General features: G+C 44.2%; 1 protein-coding gene across 4 annotated transcripts in view; it reads left to right on the top strand.

The window, feature by feature from the left end:
- Nucleotides 1-12,081: 12,081 nt before the first annotated feature.
- rnf220b (ring finger protein 220b) overlaps nt 12,082-27,679 on the top strand; it is a 28,622-nt gene continuing 13,024 nt past the window's right edge. For all 4 annotated transcript variants that reach the window (XM_080297990.1, XM_026159705.2, XM_026159704.2 and 1 more), the window contains exons 1-2: nt 12,082-12,393; nt 13,502-14,113. In XM_080297990.1, the coding sequence (XP_080154116.1) occupies nt 13,522-14,113 (592 nt within the window). In that variant the 5' untranslated portion in view covers nt 12,082-12,393; nt 13,502-13,521. The remainder of the gene's footprint in view (nt 12,394-13,501; nt 14,114-27,679) is intronic.

Raw genomic sequence — 27,679 nt, 5'->3', positions numbered from 1 at the left:
ACCGCAGTATTATGATACTGATACAGTATTATGATACTGTATCAGTATTATGATACTGATATATATACAGTATTATGGTAATACCGCAGTATTATGATTCTGATACAGTATTATGATACTGATATATATACAGTATTATGGTAATACCGCAGTATTATGATACTGATACAGTATTATGATACTGTATCAGTATTATGACACTGATATATATACAGTATTATGGTAATACCGCAGTATTATGATTCTGATACAGTATTATGATACTGATACAGTATTATGATACTGATATATATACAGTATTATGGTAATACCACAGTATTATGATTCTGATACAGTATTATGATACTGATACAGTATTATGATACTGATATATATACAGTATTATGGTAATACCGCAGTATTATGATTCTGATACAGTATTATGATACTGATACAGTATTATGATACTGATATATATACAGTATTATGGTAATACTGCAGTATTATGATACTGATACAGTATTATGATACTGATACAGTATTATGATACTGATATATATACAGTATTATGGTAATACCGCAGTATTATGATACTGATACAGTATTATGATACTGATATATATATACAGTATTATGGTAATACCGCAGTATTATGATACTGATACAGTATTATGATACTGTATCAGTATTATGATACTGATATATATACAGTATTATGGTAATACCGCAGTATTATGATTCTGATACAGTATTATGATACTGATACAGTATTATGATACTGATATATATACAGTATTATGGTAATACCGCAGTATTATGATACTGATACAGTATGTATTATGACACTGATATATATACAGTATTATGGTAATACCGCAGTATTATGATTCTGATACAGTATTATGATACTGATACAGTATTATGATACTGATATATATACAGTATTATGGTAATACCACAGTATTATGATTCTGATACAGTATTATGATACTGATACAGTATTATGATACTGATATATATACAGTATTATGGTAATACCGCAGTATTATGATTCTGATACAGTATTATGATACTGATACAGTATTATGATACTGATATATATACAGTATTATGGTAATACCGCAGTATTATGATTCTGATACAGTATTATGATACTGATACAGTATTATGATACTGATATATATACAGTATTATGGTAATACCGCAGTATTATGATACTGATACAGTATTATGATACTGTATCAGTATTATGACACTGATATATATACAGTATTATGGTAATACCACAGTATTATGATTCTGATACAGTATTATGATACTGATACAGTATTATGATTCTGATACAGTATTATGATACTGATACAGTATTATGACACTGATATATATACAGTATTATGGTAATACCACAGTATTATGATTCTGATACAGTATTATGATACTGATACAGTATTATGATACTGATATATATACAGTATTATGGTAATACCACAGTATTATGATTCTGATACAGTATTATGATACTGATACAGTATTATGATTCTGATACAGTATTATGATACTGATACAGTATTATGCGGTATTACCAAGCGGCCACTCTTTGACTGTTGTAATCACAAACCATCAGGTACACTGTGTCTGTCCTCTGAAGACCAGTGTTGGTCAAGTTACTTGAAAAAGTAATTAGTAGCTACTTACTGATTACTTCTCCAAAAAAGTAATCCTGTTACTTCACTGATTACTCATTTGCAAAAGTAATTAGTTACTTAGTTGCTTTTTAAAAGCATGATACACAACCTGAGTAGGTAATAAAGTAACAGATCTTTCAGCCTGTGAGGTAGTCACACTCAAATGTCAAGGAAGGAGGTAGGGAAGGAGGTAGGGAAGCAGACTACGCACCTCAGGCTTCCAGAGGCGAGCAATTTATTTACAGTGAACTCAATTTAATCTGTAACTTAACAAAACTTCTCCCCAAAGTAACTCAATTAACAAAACTCAACAGAACATGGATCTCACAACACAACACAATTCTCCTCTCTCCCCTGAATCTGGTGCAGACTGGCTTTAAATAGGGCCAGCGTTTCCCTTCAATTAGCCCAGCCAGTGCCACTCACTCACACTGAGGGATCTAAAACTCTACACAGATGATTAAAAAGACACAAAACCTCTTCACACTTCTAATTAGCACATTTACACAACTAAATGGCAGTATTAACGAAAGGAAAAAGATTCAACAAATCCCTTTAAACCTTGACTCAAACAAAAGGAAGCGTCTCTATGGAAAAAGAAACCCCTCCACTTGGTTCGACCTGCTGATGTCATGTGTGACATCAGCAGCACTTTAAAATGAGGAAATGCTAGGCGGGCGTTTCCCCACAGCTGACCTCATGAAGACTGGAAAGACAGAACAAAGTATGAACAAATGACTTAATCTGTAACATAATAAAATATAAAGAAACGTGTAACTGAGTATTCAGTGTAATTTGCAGAATGTTTGATTTGAAGGCAACAGAACGCTTCCACAAACAAACCCGAGATAGTGAGTGCAGCAATGTGACAAATAGCAAATCATAGCAAATACACAGAAACAGAATAATGTGCAAAAAAAAGGTCAACACATATGGGACACATGCAGAGCACTGCAACTGCTCTGTTGTCACACAGCCCAATTCAATTTTTCTGCATAATCCATCATATAAAATTGAATCCAATGGAAAATCTCTTTTTTAAAAATTGTTTTATTAGTTTTAATTTTTTAATTTTCTGCACCTTGCATTAAGCAAAGATGTAATTATATGCAAGTCTTTGACTTGAAGAGATGTGTTTAACATTGAAACCTATTGTCTGCATGTTCCAGGAGATAAAATCAAATCACGTTTTGTGTTCACTCTTTCAAATAGATGCAAGTAAAACACAGTAAAAATAAATAAAATCAAAGACTCAGCAGCTCTTAAATCTATTGTCAGCTGTTTCGCAGGAGTGGGGCGGGTGGAGGTTTGCCCACAGCGGTCATGTCAGTGGGAGGAAGCGGGGGTTTCTCTGTGAGCGTCACGTTCCCGTGGCAGCGCGCTCGCTGCGCGCTCAGATTTAAGTTTAATTTTTCGCTGTAGAAACAAGTTTCCCTCCCACGCAGAGTGAGCAGCTGACGCTGATGTTTGTGTCACTTTTTACAGAATTAAACTCAAAGTAATGTGATTACTTCCACGCTGTAAACGCTGCACGGTCGTACTCTCTCCATCGCTCCATGTTATCCATTGTTGATCTGCACACGTCTGTTACCACGGACGCCGCACGCTCGCACGTCACTGTCATGAGACTCATCACGACGGTTTAGTAACGCAGTAACGCAGCGTGCTAATGGGAAAGTAACGGTAATCTAATTACTTTTTGCAATAGTAATCCCTTACATTACTCGTTACTTGAAAAAGTAATCAGATTACTTTATTACTGCCCATCTCTGCTGAAGACTGAAACAAACAGCTGCTCTGAGAGGACAGAAGAGTTCGGACCACCTTTCTTTAAAAACACGAACATATCCTGTTACATTGGGGAGATTTATGTTTCACAGTGTTTGTACTGTTGTGAGAAACATTTACATCTGACTGTTTACACTGCGAATAACAGATGAACACGCTCACCTGCCTCCCAGCCAACCACATCTTTTCCTCTGGAAAGATTATCCCCTTCAGGGGTCTCTTCTCTCTATTCCATTTATTCTCTTGTAGCTGGTTGAATTTGTCAATTTGAACAGGCAAAGTTGGGAGATTGGCAGCAAGTGAGGAGTAAAGATGAGGGTGTGCAAAGTGGAACAGAGGATGGGGGGAGGAGAAAGAGAGACGGATACAAAAAGACTGTGACAGTCATCCATTTGACCCAGGCTGTTGAGTGAGATCAGTCTGGCTTGTCAAATCTCTGTGCTAACAGTGAATAGCCATATCTGTGCAGAGCATAGAAGGGTGTCATGCACTATGGTTTCATGGTTCAGGATAAGGCTGGATGAAGCCATTGGCTTGATGACACAGAGACAGACACACTTTCACTTTCCTTCAACTCCTCGTCTCCTGCTTTCTGCGACTGAAACCGAACTGAAACAGGGGCGCTTGCTTCAGTCCAGTGTGCCTGTTTTTATAGAAGAAGACTAACAACGAGCAGCTTCGCTATATTTTAAAGAGGGCAAACCATTTCTTGCTCACAGATTAAACCCACCCTCCAATTATTGTACAATAAGAACCCTTCATCCCTACTTCAGAGAGGCCCTCCTCCTGCTCACGTCTCCAATACACTGTAATAACCTTCTCATCCACACACACACACACACACACACACACACACACACACACACACACACACACACACACACACAGGACCTATTACTGCCTCATTAGCCTGAATCATACAAGAATTAGACTGCAGCCTGGCGACAGTAGCACGGAGAATGGCTCTTTTTTTGCTCAGGAGTCAGGGGTTAAGTTACCAATCAAAATAGCCAGGCAGATGTATCGAGACATTTTAATATTGGCCATTGTGGAAGCTGTAAAAAATTTTAATCTCTCTCTGGCACGGTTGCCCCCTAAGGCAACTCAAATAACAGTCTTCAGGAGGGGGGTCGGTGTTCAAAGAATTGATGTACCCTGTGGCATTTGGATAATTGTGTTGGAATTGCTGCCACCTTGAACAGTTTTCAGGCTGAGCAGCTTTTCTTTCTTTAAACTATTTGCTTACCTGGACCACAGATTTCTCTGTTTTCTAACTGCAAGTGTTGAAATCTTCACTTTCTCCAGAAAAGATGTCGAGCCGCTGAGATCATCCAGGTACGCTTACACATAATAATGCAAAGGTGTCTCTGCTGCGCTCTTTCATGCAGGATAAATAAACGTGGACAGCTCAGTGAAAATGCATCACTTTATATCCAAATCTGAGCAACAAAGTCAAACCGTCACAATGAGAGCAAAACAACATATTAAATGATTCATATAGAAATACAATAATTATTATATTGAATATTTCACGGTTCTGTGCATTTTCATCGACATGAATCCAAATTAGAATCACTGTATGAAAATAATTGTTCTATGAAAGCACGATAGTCATTAGTGCTCTGTGATACTGCACGTTGGGCCGCAGTTTCCAGCACTGACACTTTGGCCTTACAGCGAGCAGCGTGTCATCACTTCTGCAATTCGTTCCACAGTAATTAAATAATTAAATAACACAACAACCTTTCAGCTTCTTTCAACAACGTTTTCTGGACACTGGAGTTTAAACGTGCCGTCTGCACGTTGACTTATTATTATCCACTGAACTTAAAGACAAAGAATCGATCCTGTCACGTTAGCGTCGATCCGATACCAATACCAGCATCGACACTGTCGATCCGCCCACCTCTCACGGGCGCTGTGGTGCCTCTGACTGTGTCGGCTCCTTCCCTGTTAGAAACGAGCCTCTCCAGTGCTGCCGCACTCTTCCTTTGCACCGTGTAACCAGCTCCTGTCACGGGGACGCGTGAAGCAACAACGACAACAACCTGCTTTGTTTGAAACCACAGAAAATCAGGGTTCAGCACTATAGAGCCAGCATACTGAGCACTCAGTTTAAAGGGCAAACTGGGGCAGGTGTTTTTACTGGGCCCCAGTTAATATAATATAAACCAGCAGAGGGGGCAAATGATGAAGACTGGGCCGAAACAACAGGACGCTCAAACTCATGCAACACAGAGCACCTGTATAAAAAAGGCCAAAGCCGACTGTACTTCCTCAGGAGGCTGAGGTCTTTTAACATCTGCAGGAAGCTCCTGAGGATGTTTTACCAGTCGGTGGTTGCTGGAGTACTTTTCTATGCTGTGGTGTGCTGGGGGAGCAGCACAGCAAAGAAGGACTCATCCAGGCTGGAGAAACTGATCAGGAGGGCTAGCTCTGTGGTCGGCATGAAGCTGGACACTCTGGTGACAGTGGCAGAGAAAAGGACATTAAAGAAACTGCTGGACATTATGAACAATGCTGGGCATCCTCTGCACACGGCCATAAACAACCAGAAGAGTCTGTTCAGTGACAGGTTGCTTCTCCCAAAGACAAGAACTAACAGACTTAAAAACTCCTTTGTCCCACACGCCATCAGACTGTTTAACTCCTCTCTGGAGGGGAGAGGGAGGGGAGACAGGAGGACAAAGGAGGGGGAACAACTAAGCTGTAGTGCCTCTTCACCTCACTGTACAATACCTTGTGCAATACTTTTTGTAAATAGTCAACAGTGCAATAGACTCAATACTTGAAATGTGCAATTCACTTGTATTTTTATTTTTTATTCCTATTTATTCTATTTATCCCCTTCGTATATTTTATTTATATTGTCTCTGTATTTATATGTGTGTGTGTGTGTGTGTGTGTGTGTGTGTGTGTGTGTGTGTGTGTGTGTGTGTGTGTGTGTGTATATATATATATATAATATTCTGTAACTGTAACTTTGGTCGTTGCTGTGCTTTTTGGAAGTCGAATTTCCCAGAGGAACCCACCCGAGGGATTAATAAAGTTCTATCTTATCTTATCTCACAACTCTGTTTATCAGGTTTTACACCTGCAAAGCAGATTGTTTCCATCTTACCTGTCGGATCTCCCTTCTTCCTCTTTATTTCCTTCTTCTTCTTCACGTGGATGTTCCTCCTCATCGCCTAACCCCCCACCCACCCCCCAACCCCCATTTCTGTGGTCCTGTCCTCACCCAGGGTTCAGACTAATGACTAGTGACAGTCCACTGAGGGGAGCGAGGTGTTTGCAGTCAGCAGTGCGTTTGTTGGTAATTATTTTCTAGAGTGTCACATTAGTGTCAGCCTCATGGCGGTGAGAGAGGAGCGAGGACGGGGCCTCGGCGCAGAGTGAGGGGAGGGGAAAGGGTGTGATGTTTGGTGGTGGGCAGTGTTGTATTTATGTGTGCAGACTGCATGGTGGGCTGAGGACACCGGCTGACAGCGCTGTTTGCAAAAGCTTTTACACGTTTCCATCTTTTCCCCTTCGAGTCTCACCTGGATTACAGGTAACATGGCTTTAAAATCCAAACATTAAAAAGGTGGAAAGATTACGACCAAAAAATGGGCAGAAAATCCAGGCGCAGCCACTCGAGACGGGTTTGAACAAGTGTTCAAAGGTGTTCTGTTGTCCAGCCGGCTAAAGACATGAAAAGCAGAAAGCAGGACCAGCTGCCTTTCAGAGTCTTCGTCGTCCATGTTTGTTAAATTAGTGCCACCCAAAGTAGACCCCAGAAATCCCTCTGACTGTGACAAACGCCCATTTTTTTCTTGACCTCTGTTTTTCCAAAGTCAGGAGGATAAACAAGCGTTTAGGTAAAGATGACCAGAAGATAGGAAACGCACACAGCAGGCAAGCAGCTTCCACATCAACGGATTATGATTCCCGGGTGGGACTGAAAACATTCCCTGATATTTATCGTTGAGAATAACACATCTTGTTACTGGTAAATTTGCCCGTCTCAGCTTAGTTCGTTTGTTAAAGAGACCTGCTCAGCAACTTAACTACAGTGTTGACAGCTGGGCAGCAGGTCATGAATAATGCACACACGATGAGTAATCCATTTATTTAACCTCCAGATGTAAAGAGTGTAAGTGCGCGATTACAAGGCTGCCTATTTTAAACCATCAGCTGGGTGAGCGGAGCGCTGGAGCCGGCGGTCGTTATAAAAATGATATTTTCAGAGCCCAGTTTGAGTCATTTGGATTCACTGGCTGTTGTACTTCACTTTAGTGACGTGTCATTCCTGTAACGTGGTGAAAACCTGAAGAATAAATTCGTCATTATTGGCTCAAATCTGTGTTGTTTATTTCTGAAACACTGAACGTGCTGCACGTGTAACTTTCTGCTCGCCTGTCAGCTGTGTGCAGACGCACAGGCCGAGTCTCTGGACGAACAACAGGACTGCAGATTTTGGTATATTGACAAATAAGACATTAGAAATAAGATGTTTGGTGTTGTTCGACACAAATATTGTGCTGGCTATATGTTGATAATAATTAGGGTAAAATCATCATTAATTAATAGTAAGAATAATAATAATAAATATATAAAATAAAATTTTTATTGTATTTAATAAACTCTGAATTTAGCTGCTGTAATTGTTTTGGCAAATTTAGTTGGACTGTTTTCAGGCCTGTTTACCTCCAACAGACGATCTGTATTTTATTCTTTCTGCGATATTTAAATATTTCTCTCGATGAAACAACAGCCTGTTTAACTCTGCTGGGTTTATTAATATTTCTTTTTTTAGATGTGGGAACTTAGACGACTTGTTTCAGAATTATGAGACAGAAGATGGAAAATCAGCTGTTTTAATTCTGCTTATTAAGACCTAAATGCATTTAGTCAAATACATTATTCTGAATAATGCGTTACATATATTTCCCTCTGGCACTGCAAACAACAAACAATGATCAGCATTGTATGTGGTTATAATGGTTATAATGGTGATAATGGTTATTTTTTTGCAGGAGGTAACAAAAACAAATGTCCCCGTGTCTTTGAAAGCACGATGTAAATAACCGTGTTGGTGTACAGTATGATTTCTTATTGCTGTTTGCATCTGCAGCCTCTACTGGACCGTGACCTTTAACCACCGCGTCACTTTGTCTTTCTTTTCTAATCCTTTCGTCCTTCCTGTCACTCATGAGTCCTACATCACCTGGTATCCCACCACACCTATCAGCGATGCATCGCACAGGTAACACGTTCCTTCAGTTTATCACCGTCACGTTTCCTAAAACTAGGCTCGAGTAAAAGCCGTCATGTGTCTGAGACACATTCCTGAAAGTGCTGAAGAAGTTGTGGGATTCTTAAACCGTCACACATTTGGCGGCAGAGTAGCGACAAAAGTTGAGGAAACACAACAGTGTGCTGTGAATGTGAACACACACAGCCGAGTGTGTTTACACGTGTGGCGGAGGGCAGACGCCCGCCCCCTCGGGAGGAAGCGATCAATGATTGAGACCATAATGCACCTCTCTGTATTCTTGCTCACATTCACGCTCACACGCTGCTTTGGGGACCCGTCACATGTTCGACAGCTCATCTCTCACACGTTCTCTTCCACTCCATCTTGCAGCTGTCTGGTCGATGGCCTCTCTGTGTCTCACTTCCACTGCTGAGTCTTTGGCAGACTGCTCTGCTCTGGCGCTGTCTCTCTGTATGTTAATATAGTAGCTAACCTCTCTCTCCATAGCACTGCTACCAGACAGTCTCTATGTTGATATACTGAGAAGAGTGTGGCACTCGGCTGCACAACTACTACCCGACTGACTCCAGAGAACTGAGCGCTCTTCATCTTCACTGCTGATGCTGCCGGGGCTCTTCCCGTCACCGTCGGTGAGACTTTGAATTGTGCCCGGCTCTCCTTTAACTTCACCAGCAGGTACACCCACCAAAACAAAACAATAATCATTCGGCCCGTTTTTATATCATTTTGCTTTTAATTTGGCAACATTGTATGAATTTTGAAGCCATTTTGCTGTAATTGGACATTGTGAGTCTCACAGCAAAAAGTAATTATCTCTAATTGGTCTGTGGGAATGATTACAGCAGTAACTTAGTTTATCCAGTGCCCCAGAAAAAAAGCAACAACAACTGATATGAAAGGCAGAGTAAAAAAAATAAAACTTGACGATTTACTGTTCACTACTCCAATTGAGAAAGTTAAAAGACTCTACAGATGACCTCTGGCATCCTAATAAAAGAAGTGAAGAACTCTCATCATGTTGATTTAATTCCCCTCATCTCATCTCTTACTTGCTGGGAATTACACTGAAGACCACAGAAACTAAGCTGTAACATTTAAATACCATTAAAACTGCTTGTAAATGATTCAAAACTCAATTTTCTTTTAAAGGAAGAAAAAAACGGAGCGAGATGGGGCAGATGAATATGACCACATAAACCAGAACCAAAAAGACACACACACACACACACACACACACACACACACACACACACACACACACACACACACACACACACACACACACACTCTAAGCATAAACTGCGTGCATTAAGATGTTATGCTCTGCGTGTGTACGGCAGTCAAGAAGACAGCCAAGTGACTCACCTCCTGCCAGAAAATGAAAGCTTACAATTAACATCGCATCCCATCATCCTCAGCTGAGCGGGCAGGCCTGTAATTGGCTGGCTGACCAGCCTGCGTGGCTTCGGGTGGCAATTTATTCTGGGAGCCGTGCAGTTACCCTGGGCGGCTAACGGTCCCTGTGCCGTAACCTGGCTGAGGCAGCGGGGACATCATTAACACTTCACTGGGCCTGCAGGACACACACCCATCATCCACTGCGCACCCCCCACGGCCACTAGCACACGGGGCAAATTGGAGGAACGGGGAAGATATAATAATCGTAATGTCAATGCAGCCACTCGTGGGGAGCGGGTGTTCACTGATCAGTTGGCAAATTAGGATATTTTTGGTGTTTCTTAGCCAAACAACAGAGGAGGGGTTTCCAAAAAAGATGACTTTTGATTACACATTTGCAATTAAATGGAGGTCATTCAGTTTGGGAATCCTCTGCGTTTAATCCTCGCCTTTACCCCTGGCGTGTGCGGGTGTGTGACGGTATGTGTGACCTCAAAACAACAAGGACTGAATGAGAGGGAGCTCTCTAAGCGGAGCAGTGACCTTGCTTTGTCACGAGGGACACATGTGTTGCACGCTCCCGTACTGGTCCGAGGGCAACACGGCGACAGAGTCGGTCTGGTTTATGTGTCCCTTTAAAGGTCTGCATCTGCTGTCTGGCCCTCCACCTCTCCACCAGCGGCTGGGTGTGAAAGGAAGTGGTGCACATGGCAAGCTTCATCTCTGGGAGCATTTTAAGGATGCGGGAGACAGCTGAACTGTCCAGGCTAAACGGTGGCCCTCTTCACTCTTGGCTAATGCCATCGAGAGAGTCAGTGTTTATTTTTACATCTCAATTATGTGGTGTGTTTTCAGGCTGATTTAGTACAGCGAAGCCACTGATCTCAAGCTATGTTTCCCCACAACCCTCTTCCTTGTGTCTTCTTGGCCGGGATATTCCCATTTCACTCATTTCCTATCTCAGGACTGTGTCTCGCTCTCTGATTACACACACACGTACAAATGCAGGCACACAGGCTCACAGCCAAATGGCTGTTCATTAAAGACAGGGACCTGAGGGGAAGCAATCGTCTGAGAGACGGAAATTGCGTGTCACATTAGATTAGCAGTGTAAAGCCTCTGGATTGGCTCGAGGGAATAAGGAATTATTTCAATTACATTATTTCAAAAAGTCTTTAAGCAATACCAATACCGATAAAAACAAATTAAGAGTGATTTGGGCTGATTTGTGGCGCTCTGAGCTGTTCTTTCTGACAATGTGCTGGAAATCAGATATGAATAATGTAGATATTACGCCGCGCGTAATGTGTTGGACTTGAAAGCAGATTATCTGTGACAAATAATACCATTGGTTTGCACTGTGTCTCATCAAAAGGGAATATTCCCAAGTGTCAATCACACAGGCTGGCGACTGTACATGCTCAGTGAGCCACGGAGGAGCAGATAACTCATTTACCTGCCATTCAAAGCAGCGGCGCCACACGCGCTCGCTCGCGCGTGCGCGTGCGCACAGAAAGCGATGAGTTGGTGAACTTAGTATATAGCACTAATGCACTGAAAGCAGCTGAAAGGTTTAATTTTGGTGCATGCATGTCCTTCATAAACTCAGACTGATGTGGTGGATTCGACTCTGCGAGTTAAGAAGCGCAGGTGACAATAACCGGATATTCACGAGTTTTCAGTGAAAGTTACCACGTTTGATTCTATATTCGCAGATATAATCTGACACTTTTAATCCCTCAAGTTCTCTTCTTATCCACACCCACCCCTACTCTGTGGGCAGCTGATAAGTGCATTTTTCTTTTGACTCAATTTCACTGTAACTCACCTTAAACGAGGACGAGAAATTGAATGTGTCCATCGCACGCGGCGTGTCTCAGGGGGAGAGCGCGGAGGAGAGAGGGGTGGGGGGGACGAGGCTACAGAGAAAGAGGGCAGGGTAAAGTGGAAAGAGAGGGGTGGAGGGGGGATTGTCACACAGAGCGCACAGACCAACAGAGACAGACCGACCCGCAGCCAGTCCACTCACTGATGCCTCGATCCTGCGCAGGAACACAGCAGCTACGCGCCTCATCTCAGCCTTAACTCGTAAACACTCACAACATCTGGAGGAGGACCGAAAAAGCCGACGCTGCCCGCAGCTGCAGGTCTTTTTCCCTCTCTCATTCCTGCGTAACCGGGAGAAAGTGCCGCGTCCTTGAAATTAACTGTAACTTGGAAGAAAGGCAAAGTGAGAAAGAGAGAGAGTTGGCGGCGAAATAAATCTCGCTTCGAGACTTCATCACGGTAAGTGCCGAATGATGCTTCGCGATAATTCCAGTGATTACGCCTTCATTTGGTTTAATTGGTTTAATTGGCTTTTTGATTGCCATGTGTTCTGGTGTGAGGTTTTGTTGCGTGTGTTTTCCTAAAGTTAGGGAACTTGTGAGCTTACTGAGAAAAAAGCCCCCACTTTTATAACACACTCGTGGAAAGACTTGGAAAAACGGTGGGAGGCTAATTCCTGGGATAAACCGGGGTTGCATTTGCGCTCTTGGACGCGAGCAGAAAGTACGAGGCGCTGAAAAACTGTCAGTAATTTGCAACGTTTCGTCTGTATTTTGCCAGTTTGTTCATTTAGGGGCTTTTTTTGTTTTAAAAAAATTAAGTCCTTTTTTTTCCCTCTTAAGAGTCCCAACTTTTATTTTGTTTTTGGTAAATTTCCTGAATAGTTTTGCTTCTGATGTAAGAAAAAAAAAGTGGTTGTGTGGGCCCAAACCTTTTTCCCTGTTTGAGGCCTCTCATCATTTCATATGAAGCGCACTTTTTCAAACTTCTCAATAACTAAAGCGGATCAGTCTTTTGCGCGTCAGCACAGATTACTTTTGTGCCTTAGAACAAAAAAGAATAAAAACAACAACAAAAATATTCCTAGAATTTAATTTTATCGGACACATTTGTCTTGATTTATTCTCTTTTCAAGTCTGAAAGAAGAAGGAGAAAAAAAGAATCGTCGTCTTTCCCAAATGCGTTTGCATGATTTCCCCAATTTAATCGCTTAGACTTCGCTATCAAAACGATCCTTTGCAGGCTCCAGCTACGTGTGTGTTTTATTGGCAATTTATTCCCGTCGTAATTATTTACAGGCGCAGTAGGCCTCCTCAAACCCATTTTTCTGCTGAAATTAGTCGAAACCTGTAATTGTAAAAATGCCTCACAAAAGCAGCTGGGTGTATTTCACAAAATGAAGAAATCAAGATCTTGTCGTTAAAGAGGACATCAAACAATTTCCTGTAAATTTGACAAAATGAAATCATTTCCTGTCTGCCTAACAACAGTCACTGAGAATCATTTCTTCTTGTGTCTCATCCAAACACTTTTCTCTCTCCTCTCGTTTGTCTCCTCGTCTTCTCAGAACCAGCATAAAGGAGGTGAATGGACCTCCACCGCCCCTTCAAGATGGACAGCCCCTCCTACCTACCGGCTCCACTGGCGTCCCCTGCCCTGATGGTCCTAGCTTCCACTGCAGAGTCTGGCCGAGACGCCTCTGTCCCCTGCCAAGCGCCGAGGCCCTTCGGCGTCCCCGTCTCTGTGGAGAAGGACCTCCACCTCCCCTTCCCTTCAGCCTCCTACACGTTTACCTCCATGTATCAGCGCCAGGGCCCCATGTCAGGCACCTTTTCGTCCCGAGACTTCCCGGCCTCCCTGCTCCACCTGCACCCACAGTTCACCCCACCAAACCTGGACTGCTCCACCCTGGGCATGCTCAACCACAGCGGTGTGGGCGCCTTCCGGCCTTTCTCCTCGCCTCAAGATGAGAGGGAGTCCGGGGGTTACCAGTCTGCTTTCACCCCCGCCAAGAGGCTGAAAAGCTGCTTTCCAGAGGTGGAGGGGAAGGAGTTTGACTTTGGCTCCCTCGGAGGCTCCCTCAAAGCTGGGGAGGAGTCGGGGAGGAAGCTGTTCTCCATGTCCGGCCTGCTGTCTGATGGAGAGGCTTCATCGAGCCCCGAGGAGCGCAAAGAGCACAGTGAGTGAGACGCACACGACGCGCTGTTATGTTTGCACAATTCTCCCAGCTCGTATCTAAAGAGAAAGCGCAGTCACTCATCGGGCTTCTTTAAAGTATGCAGCGTTTAACCAGCACATCAAAGGCTTTGCTCGCCCCTGACATGACAGGGCCAATGAGGGTAACATATCCTCTGCAGCTGCATCCACTAAAGGTGACAAATTGAAAGGAGCTTTTGTGAGTAAAGGCATATCTGCAAACATTTCCCCCTTCTGCACTTTAGTCGTCAGCATGTAGTCGGGCAAAGTGTTTACAGAGGCAGGCTGTGAGCGGCTTCCACACAAATAAATTGAACGCTGTCACTTATTCAGCTCAGTGATCATTAGCCACATATGACCATTAGGGCTGTTGGAAGTCAGATTTCTCTTGGTGGCTGAGGAACACAAATACATGGGAGCGTGTGGAGGGTTAACACGGGAGGAGTGAGAGTTGGAACGAATGACACCCTGTCAGAGATAACGAGGTGGCAGAGATAGAGAGGAAGGGATGGAGGAGGATACAGAAAAAGAGAGAGGGAGACGTGGCGATGCGCCTCAGCCTGAGCTTCCCTACGACAACCCTCAGCTCAATATGGCCGCCCACACCAGCCGTCTGATTTGTTGACAAATGAGTGGGAGAGGTGTCAGTCAGCGTGCCGCAGAGGGAGAGATGCTCCTCATTACTCCCAGGGATAATTGCCCAACGACGCGGGGGCACAACACTCGCCTCAGAGGCAGCGGGGAGGGAGTGAAGGAGCCAGAGTCGGGGAGGCGATGCTAGGCATGATGGGAAATCAAACCCCCTCAGTGGCGGTCGCCAAAGGGGAGCGCCTGACAGATGAAAGGGACCAGGGAGGAGAGAGAGGAGAGAGCAGATCAGAGGGGGACACCATCGAAAATAATGACAATGAGAGGGAGCTGGGGGTGGGGGTGAGATGGAGAGGGGGCAAAGGCGGGGGGGGGGAGATACGCGCTCTCGTACATTTCACCTAAAGGAAACTTTCATCCCACACATAAAGGGCGGCAGCAGGGACGAGTCGTCTTAAGAAAAGTTTGGATTGTGCGCCGTGTGTGTGTCTCTATGCATATGTGCTCGTCTTTGTGCAAACTTGCTGATTTTGTCGTCGGCTGGTAGCTGAGTGACAGGGCCAGGGAGGCGGAGTGGCAGCGAGGAATCTCAATATGGAATTTTAATAAGGACAGGGAAAGACGAGATGCCAGCCGGCGCGCTGGTGTGAGAGGTGTGTCTGCCTGACAGTGTTTGCTCGGCGCGCTCGTGCGTGCGCGCTCACCTCCTGATTTTGGGAATCTCATTTGGGGAATGTTGACAAGGACAAAAGACGGGGTCGACTGGAACATGGGGAGCATCTCTGTGCCAAAGGAAAAATGGATTCATGCACATTGGAAGCTGCTTTTCCAGCTTTATCCAATTAGATTGCAGCTCGGGCAAACTAAGAGCCTTAATGCAATTGAGCTCCCAGCACTTTCCTAAGTCTGACATACACTTGTTCCTCTTGACTGGGTAACAGACAGTCACTTCAGGACCAAAAGTCTTAAGTGTTAAGCTTGAAATCTTCTTTGGGTGCGAGAGCGCCTGCTGCTCGCACACAGCGGCAGCAGGCGCTCTCGCGGAAGTACGAAGCTGACCATAAAATCCTACCTTTAGTTTTTTCATCAGTGCAGAGTTTTGCTTCTTTTTAAATCTTCATTTAACATTTTCGGCCCTTTGTACTGAGACCCTCTGTGGCTCCGCAGCACACCTGAATATTTAAACCGGGTCCTGTAAACATACAAAACATTTACATTGTCAGAACACACAGTAACTAATGGCTTTTCCCTGTGTGAGCTTCCTCCTCGGTGTTTTCCATCAGCAGAAAGATCTGCAGGAGTTTTTGTCTCCAGCAGTGCGCACAGGTGACCACGCGTTTTGTTTCCTCTCATGTTTCTTTGTCAGTCCAGACAAGCAAGCGGGTACACCGTACCTCTCCCCACCTGCGTCGCCTGTCATTGCCATCGGCCACCTTTTCTGTCCATTTAGTGTCTTCCTCGTGTCAATTTCCCCTCCCAGGCTCGCCGCCGTTTTATCAGGGAAGGTCTGAGATGCACGGTGTGCACTGACAGCTGTTCAAACAGCCACGCTCGCTTTCAAAGGGCAGATGTCTTCACTGGAGCGAGTCATGCTTATTTTCCTCAGGGAGACGCTTCCCACTGCAGGACTGAGCTGGAACTAAAATGCTCCTTTACCAGAAACACGAGTTTGGGAAACCGGAGGAGTAGAGTGGCAAAAAACATGCCAGGGCCAGATGCTGCGTGTGCGTACGTGCATGTGTGTGCGTACGTGCATGTGTGTGCGTCTCACAGTGGTGGCAAAGCTAAGTGACAGCTGTGATAATGGGAGCCAGATGTTTGAGAGCACTAGTGTTGTGATGCAGCACTTAAACGGCGGATTCAGCTGCCAGAACACCTTCACCTGCAGAAATCATGCGAAGGCAAACGGAATATTAAAAACAGCAGATAACAAAACTTTTAATTGAACTTTTCTTTGGTAAATAAAAAACGTCCTTGTCAGTTGTAAATCTTTAGCACTGTTTGGTGTATTTCACAAACGGCCTCTCCAAAACGTGACTGTACTTTATACTGCATGTTTACTTGTGTCAGGTTGGAAAAAATGATGAATGAAAGCCTAAACGATCTCCTGAGCGAGTGCCGAGCCTGCACGCAAGAAGGGCCACACTCGGCCTTTGAATGAGCCGCTGGAGGCGTTACCCTCACTCGGAAGAGAAGGCTCCGAGAGTCTCACCTGCGTGAAACGACGTCCCGCGGGAAGGTATCAGCGGGGAAACATTTAAGCATGACACACTCGGAGGAGTCTCCACCAGATGCGCTCAGTGTGCAAGTGTCCTCCACGGTTGGTTACTCACGGGTTGTTGGCACGCCGTGCGGCTCGAGCAGAATCGATATTCGCCTTAGACGTGGCGCGTGGCACATGATGGGTTTGAGCTCATTCCAAACGAAGCTGCTGCGAGTTTGGGTGAACATGAGTTTATTTATCATTTCTTAGGAAGTGAATTAAGGACTGCTGGTGTTGCTTCGGTCATGAAAATATGAATATTGTCAGCTTCTGCAGCCACCACGAACGCACATTTTAAAAAATGTACTTATTGTGCTTGTAACTTGTCTTACACGTTCACACCTCTGCCTCTCTCGTACTGCAGTTGTTTCTGCTGATTTGATAAGAAGGACTCGCCTGCCGTGTTTTGTGTGCAGCTGTCGTTGAAGGCTGTTCATATCGAGCTGAGCTTCTCGTTGAAAGACGCAGTGTTTACATCCCCCAGCAGACCACAGGAGATCAATAGCAGCCACTCAATGCTCATGCATACACATATAGTACCTGCTATAATTCCCTATGTGTACACTCCTTATCTGGCAGACTAGCATATGGACTGCATGCATCAACAGTCACGCTAACCTTATGCGTCAGGGCAGGGTTTGTTCTTTGCTATGATTTTGTTTTTCTGTGCTGTGAGAAAAGTTCATTGCAAAAAGTGACGTTTTGTAAAAATAGGAGGCAGGAAATGAAGAACTAAAGGAAATAAGACCACATTTATTGGAAAGTACGGTGTAGAAAAAAAGTGTAGCATCATTTTCTCCCGACTGAAAATAAAAAAGGATCTGAAATGTCACCGGGCAGCTTCACACACAGAGAGGCGATGCTGAGTCTGTTTAAAGTTGCATGGTGTAAGCACTTCGTACGCTGACCACACTGCAGTCTTGTTCCTAGTTTTCGGCGCTCGGGGAGGAAGCATTACAATATTAATGGTGGCTGCGTTTGATGTGAGAGCACGTCGTGGTTGGCTGTTCCCCCTCCTGTTGTGATGGTGGTTTGTCCTCCTAATGTTCTCCCAACTAAAGGAGGCTTTCATCCTGGCAGGAGGGGAAAGTCTTCTCAGCTTTTTTTGTTCTACCTCCTTCTCTCCGTCGTATGAAGGCTGGAAGCAGGGAGCTTGTCTTGGTGTAGAAGTGCGCTGTGTGGTCCCATATATGTTTGTGCATGTGCGAATGGAGTGTGCAGCATTTGTGTGTGTGTGTAGGCGTTCTCTACACATGCCAGCGTCTTCAGGAGGCTGTGGACCACACTGCTCGTCACAGACAGACGAGACTTCTGTGGGTCTGGAAGCAGATTTTACAGTAGCAGGGGGGAGGAGGGGGGAGGAGGGGGTCTTTTTTTGCAGTGACCATCAGCACCTGTTAGACGGTCAACAGAACATGAGTCATAACACATCTTGTAGTTGATGCCTCTGCCTCCGTCTCCTGCCGTGATCGTCCCACACGAGCTGGTGTGGCTGCAGAGTGGAAGGCTCGAGTGTGAGACATCGAGGTAAAGAGCGCGAGTTGTAACGAGCGCGGGGCTCAGAGGTCGTTAACACAGCCTCCTCGTTGAAACGAACGCCTTCTTTCCATCTTTTCTTTGCTCCGTTTCTGCTTTTCTATACGTGCAGCTGATCGACCTGCTGCCTGTGATCTCACATCAAAGCCTTCGTACGTGTGTGTGCGCATAGGAAACGCTCGGGGTAAAGATGCTGTTTCGCTAGATTGAATCCGTGTTGGTAAGAAGTAGCACACACACACACACACACACACACACACACACACACACACACACACACACACACACACACACACACACACGTCCTTCGTCCTGTCCCTGGAGCTTAACAAATCAGCGAGGCAGATAGGGAGGGCATGAAGGCCAAATTCTGGGGTTAAACACATGCCGCTGAGGAGACAGACAGCAAGACCCCACCAATCCTGCATGCTTGGATAACAGCCATCAACCAACACATATATATGATGGAAACTATACGTGTGTGTGTGTAAGCGCTTGTCTGCCAGTGACACACACAGACCTCATTACAGCATGTCAATTGTGCTTGTTGCAAGTCTCCCAGCTGTGGAGGAGCTCGACAAAAGCCAATAAGTGAAAGGCACGCCAGGCGTGGTAGTTTCACCTCCCAGATACACGACTTCCTGACATCACTCAGTGGCTCAGGGAGCAGGATTGGCACTTTTTGTTGATTAACAAGTGCGCATTTTTTGGGGTGATTCACAAAATAAAAAATGAATAAAAGGAAAATGACTTCAGGGGCCTGGAAAATGTCAGCGTATCCATATAAGAGACACCAGCAGTTTACTCCAGTGAGCAACAAATTGAGAGTTTGAACTTTTATGAATAATTGTCATTTTGCCCAGTAGGATGGTAAATTCTCCTGCTATAAAATGCAGCGTTATGCACTGTGGGACTGTTAGCGCAAAGTGGTTTATACACCACGGGCTCCTGTCTCTGCCTTCCAGTGTGGGAATTTCTTGACGGCGTTGTGTAGTGCATAAATTTCACACTCCGAGTTGGGAAACTCAAACAACTCAGCAAACAGGGAGTGATTTTACACACTGAAAGTTGGGGTGGGGGGGTTAAATAATTATATAACCACGTTCCTGCACAGGAAACGGCACAGATTACTTCCACGTGCATCCTAAAGACCCTCTGATCGATCAAGTCGCTTCCAGCGGTCCTTAACTGTTTGCCCAACTCTCTGCTATGCACCTCTGCCTGAAAGGTCAAAGTTTAGCAGGACTGACCCCTCACCCCGCTGTGTAGAGGTGTAAACACTCCCCCAGTTCTCCACAGAGAGCTGCATTGGGTCTCAGCCATAAATCACAGCTCTGATAATTGGTAGGAAAGCAGCAGTCCAGCAGTATATAACCTTTTACGTGTCGTCTCAGGTCTTTATTATGGTGCTAATGAGTGGCCGTGGAGCAGGGTTAGAGCTGCAAGCAAAAGGGGAGGAGACGAGGTTCGCCTCAGTAAAACACGGGCGACTTACACTCACGCACATAAAAATACATCAGCACAGAAGCTCAGTGCATCATCTGTACCTCGTCTTGAGGAGATGCCAAGCTGCACACAGGGAGGAAGGATATGCGCATATTCAAACATTCCCTTACACACACATGCATATGCAAGGAAACCGGCGTGCACGCAGCGGCTGGCAGGCTCAGCAGTGTCCATTACAAACTGCCATTAGTATGGAGATTGTGCTAATTGTCCCCGCAGACCACACAGGCAGCGCTCGGCAGGCCGGCTGCGAGTCTGTGAAGCCGAGTGAGAGCAGAGACTCTTTATATGTCCTATTGTCTCGGTCACGACCCTATTAGCCCAATCACAAATCAATCGCTGAATGATTATGGGATACATGCTGTGGATTGTTTCAATGCAAATGCTGCCATCCTGAGACTCACAGAGGCTGATCTTACATAACGCTGTCAAAGCGCTTCTGTAATAATCCCGCCGACATCTGAAAAATGAGATCCGCACGCAGATGTGCAGTGCAATTGTGCCAGCTGTGAATCCCCAGGAGTTTTATTTGAACAGGTTTCAAAAGAAGGCGTAATTATATTGTTATTAGAAAAAAAAGATTGTCGTGTAAGGAAACAGGAAGTTCAAAGTGCCAGAAATCTGTGTTTGCTTACTCGAAACATTATGAGATTCTTTCAGGATTGCCCTGAATGCTCACCATGGAATCAAACAAGAACACTAAGCAGCTCTTCTAAGTTTGCTCGTGTTAGCGCCGGGCTCCGTATAAAGTGCTTCGAGGCAGCTGCTGCTGCATTAAATAAATAAATCAGACTGATGTTGGATCATTATCACATCAGCTGAGGGTTAGAGCTGCTTCTGAGCCGACCTTGGTGCGTGTTGCCCGGTTCAGTCCAGTCTCCTGACCAGTCATGTGGAGGAGAGTGAACTGTGAGCGGCGCCTGCGTGACCTCGCGGAGTGACAACACAGCGGAGAAGATCTACACCCGCTGGCGCTGCCACCGGCCTCTTTGTTCTCCTGTGTTTGCTGACGGGGGGCTCACACGGCGCTGCGCTCACCACGGCTACACGGCAGTGAGTGTAAATGACACACACACTGAGATGTGCGTTTGCAGACACATTTCTTACCAGTCGCACACAAAAACAGCAAAAGCCTTTCCAGCTTGTCCCCTCTGCTCAGAGCCTTGTATTAAAGCTCACTATATCTTTTTCCTAACAAGGCATCTAATTCGGGAGAGGCGCCCGTCTGTGCCGGGGTGCCTCACACTGCAGGCTGAGCTGTTGCGCCCTTTTGCCACAAAAGAAAACAGCAGCATTATATACGGCTCACCTTTGTTTGCACTGTAATGGCTGATTGATGCAACGACTCACCTCTAAGGCAGTTGTTCTCACTTTGCTTGTTTGTCCTGTTGTAATTTGTCTCTTGTTTTCTTACTTCTACATGGACTGAAATGTAAAACTTTATTTTCACCTATAAAAGCGTGAACGCTAAAACAAGAACGACGAACATCAGCAAGTGCTTTCCTTCCTTGAAGAATACGTCGTCCTCGTGGATTTCTTTAGAATTTGGCGCTTTGTACACGATGAGTTATCACGATCAGCGCTTAAAAACCTCGCCTTTGTGTCTGCGGGTCACTGAAGAGAAGCTGCTCAATCATCTGTATCTTTCCAGCATTTGAAGATAAAACCATCGTCATCTGCTGTAATTGTTTGCTCCTCCAGGCAGACACAATAACATCCTCAGGAAGTGTGACTAACCCAAACACAGGTGTATCACACACCAGGTGCTCGTGGTGCTCTCGTACCAGCAGCAGTCGCGCGGCGTTTCTGACAGTATCAGATCTTATCTCGAGGAGAGAGATGAGAGCGATAGGTCTTATCTGCAGCGATGCTCACGGACGAAGCCAAAGTAGGATGCTGTCCGCTCACACTGCTTTCAGGCCCGATGCGGGGTCCTTTTTTCCGGCTACACATTGCCTGGAAAAAACAAACCATTCAGACTTTGTTTGAAGTGTGCTACTAGTTAAGTCTCTCTAGAGTGCTGTTGCCTGATGGGTGAGGTTTCCACTGCTCACCTGCGCTGCACAAAGTGCATGTGGGACAGGTGTGTGATGGGAAAACAGGTGGGAGCGAGTTGGGCAGCGTATGCGCTTGTTTGTGTCAAAATGACTTGGCTAAAGCAACAATCCAGTGTAAAAAGACGGCACAGTAACAGCTGTGGATCAGACTGATCAGGCTTTTTTCTTGGCAAACGCTGGCGTGCACGACTGCAGTCGTTTCAGAATGAAAACAGATTCTTTGAAACAGCATCTGCAGGGTTTTTGTTGGTTTTGAGCAAACTGTGCGATTTCCTCACGTTCAGGAGTTTTTAGTATTAATCACCTCAAAGACAGTAAGTTATTATTTCTCTGACTGTTGTTACTAAATGTGCGATCATTTCCTCTCTGGCTAACCAGATGAATTCTGTTCTTTCTTTATGAGCTCATCTTTCTCCTTTTAATCGGAGCATATTTTAATTGCCCCTTTTTTCCTGCCAGTCTTCATGCTGTATGTTTCCACTTTTAAACAAATGAAGCGAGTACAGGAGAACAAACAGAAAAATCACAAGAAAAATGCTTGAATTCAGTTAGTTCAGGTAATTTAAGAGCAGCCTTCTTAAGGCTGATTGATGAAGAGTGATGATGATGATGATAATGATGCTGATCCATGCGATCAGTTTTATAAAAAATGCTTCCTTCTCAGCCGGTCTGTTTCCTTCTCAGAGAGCAGTGTTTTAAAGAAGCTGTAGAAGCAAAATCTTCATTTTTTCTCCTTTTTGTCCAATCAGTCGTAACAGCAGAGCTCATGTTATCTCTGTTTTTATTATACTCCAACAGCTTCTCTGTAGCCTCTCAGCACCGTCTGTGGACCTCGTCTGCGTTTCCACAGCGTGCTTCATGCAACAGTTCAAATCGAGTTAATCTTTCTTTCCTGTTTTAAATAAGAGTGGCAGGCTTTGCTCCTGTCGAGTTTTGGTGCGTTACAAACACTAAAATTCTGGCCTTACGTTTGTTTAATGAGGCAAAGCTACGGTGCGTGCGTCTGCGTGTCACACCTGTCAACCACGCTCGTCTCCGGACCGGAGAACCGGACGAGGAGACGAGGTAATAAAGTAAAAGAAAAGTCCGCGGTGTCAGTGTCAGTGTCCTGCTGCACTAATTAAACTGTGAGTGTGAGACACACACACACACACACACACACACACACACACACACACACACACACACACACACACACACACACACACACACACACACACACACAGTGTTTGTCTCGATCTGTTTAGAAAAGTCGAGTCCTTGCAAGCAACAGAGCGATCCCCTCATTTTCTCCTTATTAAGCACTAATTGAGAGAACGAGTGAGAAGGGAAATGAAAATGAGACGTGATGAGGACGCCACGGAATAATAGGAGAGCGAGCGAGCGAGCATTAATGTGTATTAATCAGCGGTCTGGGTAATAGCGATCTGTATTTTTGGAGTGATGTGTCTGTTAGCGTCTCTTTCTGTCATCCTGCCTCTTTCTCATAAACACCTGTGCTAAAGAAACACTGCAGAACTCATTGATCCATTGATTGAACATTAATGATTGTTTGCTACATAAAAGAAATATTGCATTAACCAGATCAGAGGAGTTGCAGTTGCTAACGTGCAGGAAACCTTTGCTACTGCTGGAAGGCTTTTCTGACAATTTGCTGGTGTTTCCCGACTTTCAGAGGCCAGCTCAAACACCTGCTTATTCCACCCTTACTTTAGAGGAGAGTGGTGGCCACTGTGTCGTAGATATTGTCATCGAATTGTCATATTTCTCTTCTCCCTCCTGGCAAAAATACATTTAAGTTAAACTTTGAAAACTGCAGAGGGAGATTGGTTGCCTTTAGAGTCTTGAGAGAACTTCAGGTTTTGACAGAGTGAGACAGAGCCGGATATCTGTGTGTTTCAGGCTGTCTTGTGAGTGCAGGTTGTCGCCATCAGAATGACTGACAGACCGCCGGTGAACGGCGCTGTCGCTGTCCGTTGTCACTGGCTTCCTGATCCAAAGTGACGGCATGACTTTGACAGACAGCGCTCAGCAAAAGCCTGCCAGAGTCGAGAGCTGACACTTTGTGGCCCGCAGCTTTAGCCCTTTTCTTGTAAGCTGATTTCATTGCTGTGCAGCTGGTTTGGGTTTTTCCCTGTAATGGTTGTTTCAGGAATAAGGTGTTCAGAGTAACTAATACAAAGAAGTTACATCAAGTCAGGACCACTTTGAAAATGTACAAAGGAAAGTTTGACCTGATTTGAAGTTTGGCTGATCCAGTGACCCAAACAGACGCTCAGTTACCAAATTACACTGCGTTTGATCCTCACGTGAACAAAGAATCACATCACAGCTCTTTAAAAAGCGTAAAATAGTACCAGTAAGTCTGAGCAAATGTCCTGCACATATTTAAGTCTTAATGGCTCATTAAAATATTAAAGTCTCAGCTTAAAAAAGTCTGTTTTTATAGTGTGAAAAGATCGGGGGGTTATACCTGACTGTCCCCCGACTTCCTCTAAACCTCAATATTTACTGAAACTCAGTTTTCTCTTAACCTTAAGTGAACCTTAACTTTGTCGCATCATGTAACTCATTTTAAACAGGGACAAATGTGCACGCTCAGTACCAACGCGGTTTTACAGTCTTACAGTTTCACACAGTTTTACACAGTTTCACACAGTTTTACACAGTTTTACACAGTTTTACAGTTTTACACAGTTTTACAGTTTCACACAGTTTTACACAGTTTTACAGTTTCACACAGTTTTACACAGTTTTACAGTTTTACACAGTTTTACAGTTTCACACAGTTTTACAGTTTTACACAGTTTTACAGTTTCACACAGTCTTACAGTTTCACACAGTTTTACAGTTTCACACAGTTTTACGCAGTTTTACACAGTTTTACACAGTTTTACACAGTTTTACAGTTTCACACAGTTTTACAGTTTCACACAGTTACACAGTTTTACACAGTTTTACACAGTTTTACAGTTTCACACAGTTTTACAGTTTTACACAGTTTTACAGTTTCACACAGTTTTACAGTTTCACACAGTTTTACAGTTTCACACAGTTTTACGCAGTTTTACGCAGTTTTACAGTTTCACACAGTTTTACAGTTTCACACAGTTTTACACAGTTTTACACAGTTTTACAGTTTCACACAGTTTTACAGTTTTACACAGTTTTACGCAGTTTTACACAGTTTTACACAGTTTTATAGTTTTACACAGTTTTACGCAGTTTTACGCAGTTTTACACAGTTTTACACAGTTTTACAGTTTCACACAGTTTTACAGTTTCACACAGTTTTACACAGTTTTAAACAGTTTTACAGTTTTACACAGTTTTACGCAGTTTTACACAGTTTTACACAGTTTTATAGTTTTACACAGTTTTACGCAGTTTTACGCAGTTTTACGCAGTTTTACACAGTTTTACGCAGTTTTACACAGTTTTACAGTTTCACACAGTTTTAAACAGTTTTACAGTTTTACACAGTTTTACGCAGTTTTACACAGTTTTACACAGTTTTATAGTTTTACGCAGTTTTACGCAGTTTTACACAGTTTTACGCAGTTTTACGCAGTTTTACGCAGTTTTACACAGTTTTACACAGTTTTATAGTTTTACACAGTTTTACGCAGTTTTACACAGTTTTACGCAGTTTTACACAGTTTTACGCAGTTTTACACAGTTTTACAGTTTCACACAGTTTTACAGTTTCACACAGTTTTACAGTTTTACACAGTTTTACACAGTTTTACACAGTTTTACGCAGTTTTACACAGTTGTACACAGTTTTACACAGTTTTACACAGTTTTACAGTTTCACACAGTTTTACACAGTTTTACACAGTTTTACGCAGTTTTACAGTTTTACGCAGTTTTACAGTTTTACACAGTTTTACAGTTTCACACAGTTTCACACAGTTTTGCGCAGTTTTTAACACCCAGTTTGACTCCAAAGTTAAAAACAGGATTTTCTCTTGAACTTCTTACAGGGATTTAAGTACATGCAAACATCCTGACCTGTGGACTACAGCTGATTTCACAAACCTGTTTAAATAAAACCCTAAAACAACTACTAACGTGTGTTTTAGGACAACAAAGTACACGACTTTACTGGCTTTGTTATCAGTGATTGCAGTCACCATCTTTCCCCGTGCTCACTGGCGTGCTTCTTCTTCTTCAGCGTATCAGGATAGACAACAGCACACTTGTAGACACGCTACCTGCGTCAGCAGCAGCTGAAGTTTTGCATTGAGTGTGTTGCTATATCAGTGAACTGGAAACAGTAACACATTTCGTGTTGAAAGACTTTTGGTCCAGAAGTCCTGAAAATAGATTCAGGGTCAGGTTATGTAAACGAAGCTGGTCTGTAAAGACAGCGAGGAGCCCACGTTTCTAATCTAAAGCCACAAGATTTAATTACATTTGGTCTTGATTAAGATTAAAGCCTGTATTTTCACACACACCCAAGGACAGCTTCCACTTCCTCGCTCCAATCTGGAGTCACTATCAAAGATCATTGAGCCATGCATCTCAATGAGGGGCAGATTGATTGGTCGGAGCGGAGCGGAGGCAGGGTTCGATCTTTGCCCCGAGGTCCTGAGAAAGGAAATATGGTCACAGGGACGCAGTCGCACAGCTAGCCGGTCCACTCTCCATCAATGAGATGATTGGACACATGTATGCTGGGCCACACCCGCAGCTGATGGAACAATTGTGACTAATGGAGAAGATGAGAGAGAGAAAGAGCGAGAGGGGGAGGCGGGGGAGTCTGTGCGCTGATTGACCCGTGGTCAGAGAGGTTATGTCCATTGATCTGCAGAGCAGGAGGGAAGGGTTTTGGCCTGAGGTGCTTCAGAATGAGTCTATTTGGGGTTCAGGATTGGCGTCCATTCCCACCAGGAGCTTTTTCATCATCTGACTCTCTGCAACTTACAGCTGCTGTCTGCTGTTGTTGGCGTTATGCACATTGCACTACAAAGGCCAAAGGCCAATCAATGCGCTACAAGAGGTTGATACAGATCTTATTAGTCAATGAATGATCATTAGCGGTCTAACGAGGCATTGATTTGCGCAGGGGCCAAAGGTCGCCGTGGTTGTGGCGAGTGTCTTTAATACATTAAACACAATTGATTGCAGAGTAGGAGGGATATTTTGAAGGATGCTGGAATTAGATTGGACAGTGAGAAATCTGAGGTCAAGCCAGGAGAGGAAGCGTAGGTGCCTTCCAAGCCGCCGAATGCAGTTAGGATTGAGCACCAGGCCGAGCAGCACATTTGTCTCGCAGGTATTACCGCTGCAGCCACTCTGCAATTAATAAAAAGCAGATATGTAGAAGCACTAAGTCAAAGGCAACTGGACTTGCTGTTTCAAAGGCTGCTGCTACAGCCTTTGAAAGCTGAGGAAATGACTTTGCACATAGCAGATGTGTTACTACAGGGCCTATTATGTTGCTCATTAAATACCCAACCTCTCAATAGGCCATTATTTCCCCAATAAAAAACAAACGGCAGCCTGCATGCTTTCTCTCCCCCCTCCCTCTGTCTCAGAGGTTTGCTCTACCTCACAAAAAGCCCTGACTAATATCCTGCATGTGATGCTTTTA

Source organism: Astatotilapia calliptera, chromosome 23, assembly GCF_964374335.1.
Source record: "Astatotilapia calliptera chromosome 23, fAstCal68.1, whole genome shotgun sequence".
NCBI classification, from domain to species: Eukaryota; Metazoa; Chordata; class Actinopteri; order Cichliformes; family Cichlidae; genus Astatotilapia; species Astatotilapia calliptera.
The sequence above is the reverse complement of the archived record's forward strand: the minus strand, read 5'-3'. Positions and strand labels throughout refer to the sequence as shown.